Source organism: Phodopus roborovskii, unplaced genomic scaffold, assembly GCF_943737965.1.
Source record: "Phodopus roborovskii unplaced genomic scaffold, PHOROB, whole genome shotgun sequence".
NCBI lineage: Eukaryota > Metazoa > Chordata > Mammalia > Rodentia > Cricetidae > Phodopus > Phodopus roborovskii.
In genome coordinates, this window is record NW_026126469.1 from 17380714 (window position 1) to 17385597 (window position 4884).

General features: G+C 41.9%; 1 protein-coding gene across 1 annotated transcript; it reads left to right on the plus strand.

Moving 5' to 3' along the window:
• Positions 1-4093, plus strand: Cep19 (centrosomal protein 19). The gene is given in 3 exon segments (XM_051191323.1): positions 1-108; positions 110-161; positions 3000-4093. Coding segments are annotated over 3 exon segments (492 nt in total). The 5' UTR covers positions 1-30; the 3' UTR covers positions 3362-4093.
• Positions 4094-4884: the final 791 nt, after the last annotated feature.

Genomic DNA, 4884 nt, shown 5'->3' on the forward strand with positions numbered 1-4884 from the left:
TCTCAAGTTTACCCTGAATTATATGTGAAAATGAAATGCATTGCCAAGAAATGCGGAATTAGGTTCCAACCCCCAGCTATCATCTTAATTTATGACAATGACACCGAGGGGAAAGAGTCGCCAGCGCATCATGCCAGTCCGAAACTTCTCCAAGTTCTCAGGTACACCTTGTTTTATCATGCCACCTACCTTTCTTCAGATGTATTTTTACTTATGTGTATGTGACTATGTGGGTGTTCGCCATGCGTGTGAGAGAGGGCTTCAGATTCCCTGAAGCTGGAGTTACAAGTGTGGGTTACTTGATTGGGTTGCTGAACTTGGGGACCCTGTGGGAACAGTGCCTAACCACTGAGCCATCTCTCCAGCCCTTGCTTCCTGTCTTAAATACTAAGTCATTTAATAAAAATAGCCTGACATAATCAGGTATGGTGGCATACACCTGTAATCCAACCACTTTAGGAGGCTGAGGTGGTGAAATTGCAAATTCAAGCCTGGATAACTTGGGACAACCTGTCTCAAAAAGAAAAGGAAAAAAGAAAGAAAAGGTTGGGAAGGGAATGTAGATCAGTGGTAGAACACTTACCTAACATGTGCAGGTTCCTGTATGTAGCCCCCACTGAGAGGGAAAAGAAGAGGGAGGGAGGGAAAGAGGGATTTAGTTTTATGCAATGGAGTGAGCGCTTCTTCGGAGTTAAACTTAGGTTTAAATCATGACTTAATCAGGGACTAGATTGTTACCTTGGTGAAATCACTTATTGTTCATAAACTTCAATTTCTTTGCTGGCATTCTTTACACAAGCTAGAGTCACTTAGGAAGAGGGAATGTCATTGAGAAAACGTCCTCAATGGCCGGAGGGCAAACCTATGGTGCATTTTCTTGATTGATAAGATTGATGTGGGAAGGCCCAGCCCACTGTGGGTGCTACAACCCCTAGGCTGGTGGTCCTGGGTTGAGCAAGCCACAGGGAGCAAGCCAATGAGCAGCACTCCTCCATGGCCTCTGTACCAGCTGCTACCCCCAGGTTCTTGCCCTGTTTGAGTTCCTGGCCTGATTTCTTTCAATTATGAACTTTGACATGAAAGGGTGAGCCAAATAAATCCTTACCTCCCCAACTTGCTTTTGGTTATGGTGTTTTATCACAGTAATAGAAGCCCTAACTAAGAGTTTTCTAATCTATGCTTTTTACCAGTTAAAGAATTAGCAATTTAATATTTTAGAATAGTTATATGAGTTAAATGATATACTACTGTTTAATAATACTAAATTTCCCTCTCTCTCCAAGTGTTTTTTACTTGTAGACAGCATTTCAGTACTGTCACATGGCTTCCTTTAAAAAAGCTATACTTTTTTTTTTCTTTTGCCAGGCATGTATGCCTTTAATCCCAGCACTTGGAGTCAGAGGCGGGTGGATCTCTGTGAGTCTGGGGCCAGCATAGTGATCTCTAGGCCAGCAAAGGCTACAGAGTGAGGCTCAGTCTCTAAAGTAAATAAAAGTTATAAAAGTTATGGCATTTTCCCTCACTAGACAGTTTTTTTCAGCTGAAAGTCTTTAATATCCCACAAGATAATTTTTGGCTAAAAAAGTAAAAAAAGAAAAAAATCTATATGTCTTTCTTTATACCAAAGCAAGGTTTATTTATTTATTTATTTAAAGTTTTTTTTTTTTTTTTTTTTTTTTGGAGGCTGGAGAGATGGTTCAGCAGTTAAAAGCACTGCTGCTCTCACAGGGCACCTGGGTTCAGTTCCCAGCACCCACATGGTGGCTCATAGCCATCTTCTAACTCCATTTCCAGGTGATCTGTCGTCTTCTTGTGGCCTCTGCTGGCACTGCATACACATGGTACACATACATTCAGGCATAAAATGAAATGTGTGGGATTAAAAGCATGTGACACCACCAACCAGCTATTTTGGTTTGTTTGTTTGTTTTGTTTTGTTTTGTTGAGGCAGATCTCTCTATGTCACGTCGGCTGGCATGAACTCATGAATATCCTCCTGCTTCACCTCCCTGATGCTGGAATGAGAAGCGATTATAAACATACACCACCATACCCAGCCTGTTGTGGGTTTTGTTTATAAGGCAGGATCTATCTCGTTAAGTAGTCCAGGCTAGCCTCAAACATTCTATCTTCCCATTTCTTCCAAATGCTAGGATTACAGACATGTGTGTACTGTGTGAGACAACATACTTATGAGTATTTATCTCAGATAGGGAGCCATGGCAGACCAAAATTGTGGATACCATTGAAGTTCAGTTTGGTGAACCACTCAGCTTTAGTGGGGTTACTTCAGGAATATGGGTGAGGGGTTTCTTAAGGGAGCAGAAATGACTTAAAGACAGCTGCATCAACAAAGCCACCCCAGCATGGGTGGCAGCTCACAAGATCTGGGAACCTGGAGCACTCTACACAGCTACACAGCCCGCAGGTAGCCCAATAGATGGAAGAACGTCCTTTTTAGTTGACTCAGTTGGTCTGGGCCTCTTTAAGGCCGCTCCATTGGTTTTTGTTTCTTTGGGGCTGTTTGGCTTCTCTCGGGAGTCTTTTGCGTGGCTTGGCTCCTCTGAGAGAGGCCCTCAGCAGTCTTTATTACTTATTCTAGGGAAGGAAGGAGCCAAGTGAGTCTGCTCAGCCTTAGGGACTCCCTGGAGTTATTCTGAACTGTTTACTTTTTGTCTCAAGGAGCTTCCCTATAGGATGAAATGTTTGTTTTTTTTTTTTGTTTGTTTGTTTTTAAAATTTAATATATTTATTTATTTACATCCCGACCACAGTTTCCCCACCCTCCTCTCTTCCCCTTCCCTCCCCCTACCAGGTTGATATGTTTTCATCTCAGAAAAAAGTAAATAAATAAAAGAGTACTAATTGATTTCAATAAACCCCTTTAGCCATTTAGCTACCTTGGAGCTAATGATTTCAGTATTTACGTCTATTTTTGACCTTACAGTAATTTGTGATGGGTGTGATATGTGTGCTGTATACACCTTTGTCCCTCCTAGATTGCACCAGAGCTGCTGAACAATTAAAGAATAATCCACGGCACAAGAGTTACCTAGAGCAGGTGTCCCTGAAGCAGCTGGAAAAGCTGTTCGTTTTTTTACGAGGTTACTTGCAGGGGCAGAGCTTGGCAGAAACGATGGAACAAATTCAACGGGAAACAACCATTGACCCCGAGGAAGACCTGAACAAACTAGATGACAAGGAGCTCGCCAAAAGGAAGAGCATCATGGATGAACTTTTTGAGAAAAATCAGAAGAGAAAGGATGAGCCCGGTTTTGTGTATGACGTTGAAGTTGAGTTCCCTCAGGATGAACAGCTGCTGTCCTGCAGCTGGGACACGGAGTCAGCTGATGAGTTCTGAGACCTGCTGCCCCATATCTCCACAAAGAACTAGGACTGATCCTAGAAAATCTGTAAACATGTGCTGTGTAGGCCGATGAGAAACAACAACAAAAGTAGTATAGGAAGATATTTTAATAATATTACTCAGGAACGAGATTAGAATCAGATTTTCAATGAAGGCTAGAGAAGGCTGGCATAGCAGGGAAGGCTCTCTCTCAGCAGTGTGCGTGGCCCTGGAACGCTACATGTATTTTTGTAGAAATCTAGATGAAGCAAAGGGGTAAGGATGTAGTGAAGAGACAAGACATAGAAAATTTTGAGAATGAATAATTATAGTTTGGCAAGATTGAAATTAACCTGTGTTCATTATGTGTCTGTGTGTATTTAACTGTGGGGTAGACAAAAACACCTGCAAAATGCCTCACAGCTACAAGTGCATGCAGCCTGACAGACAAAAGCAATTCTGTCCCTCCACAATCAGGAAATGTCTACTAAAGTTACCGTGAAACCCAGAACCACTTCCTGTGAGAGGCTGGTTTATACGGTGGGAAATTACCCACAGTGAGTGAGCACCACATCTGCTTGTTCAGACCTGCACAGTTGAGATGTACAGTGATCTCAGGCCATTTAACAAGGCCGCCGTGTGCAGATGTGTTTATTCGTACTAAAATATTATCTGATCAATAGAAATCATATGTTTTCTACAAGGAAACCATTATTCATTGAATAAAGCTGTAACTGTGAGTGTTAACCAGTTTTCTTTTCCTTCTTTTTTTTTTTTTTTTTTTTTTTTTCCTTTCCCTTAATCTGGTGTTTTGTTTGCCAGGGTTTGGGGTGTTGCTGACTTGTGTAAATTAGCAGACAAAGCAGTATGCTTTATTACAGCATCAGTATCCTCTGTTCCCACACACACCCCTGTGTCCTCTTGTCTTCTTGCTGATCCCCTTCTTACCTAGCCATCCCCTTCTGCTTTCATGTCCCATTTGTTCCACTTTAAGTTCCTTCCTCCTCATAGTGTCCTTTCTAGTCTCCACCCCCAACACACATCCATACCAATATAAGAGCCTAGATTTTGTCAGGTGGTGGTGGTACATGTCCTTAATCTCAGTACTCAGGAGGCAGAAGCAGGTGAACCTCTGAATTTGAGGCCAGCCTGGTCTATAGATCAAGTTTCAGGACAGCCAGGGCCACACAAAGAAACCCTGTCTCAATAAACAACAAGAAGAAAATCCCTAGATTTTTGTGTAGGAGAGAAAATGCAGTGTTTGGCTTTCTGAATTTGGTTTATTTTAAATAGCATGATGATTTCCTTTATGCTCCATTACCTGTTAATATCATGATTTCATTTCTTTAAGGCTAAATAAAATTGCATTGTGTGTATGTATGCATTTCCTTTACCGACTTCTCTATTGATGGATGTTTGGGCTGTTTGGGCATTTCCTAACTGTTGTGAATACAGCAGCTGTAAGCATGGACATGTGTGTGTCTGTAGTTATTGACTTAGAATCATTCAAGTCTTCCCCCCCAGGAGGGCTATAGCTG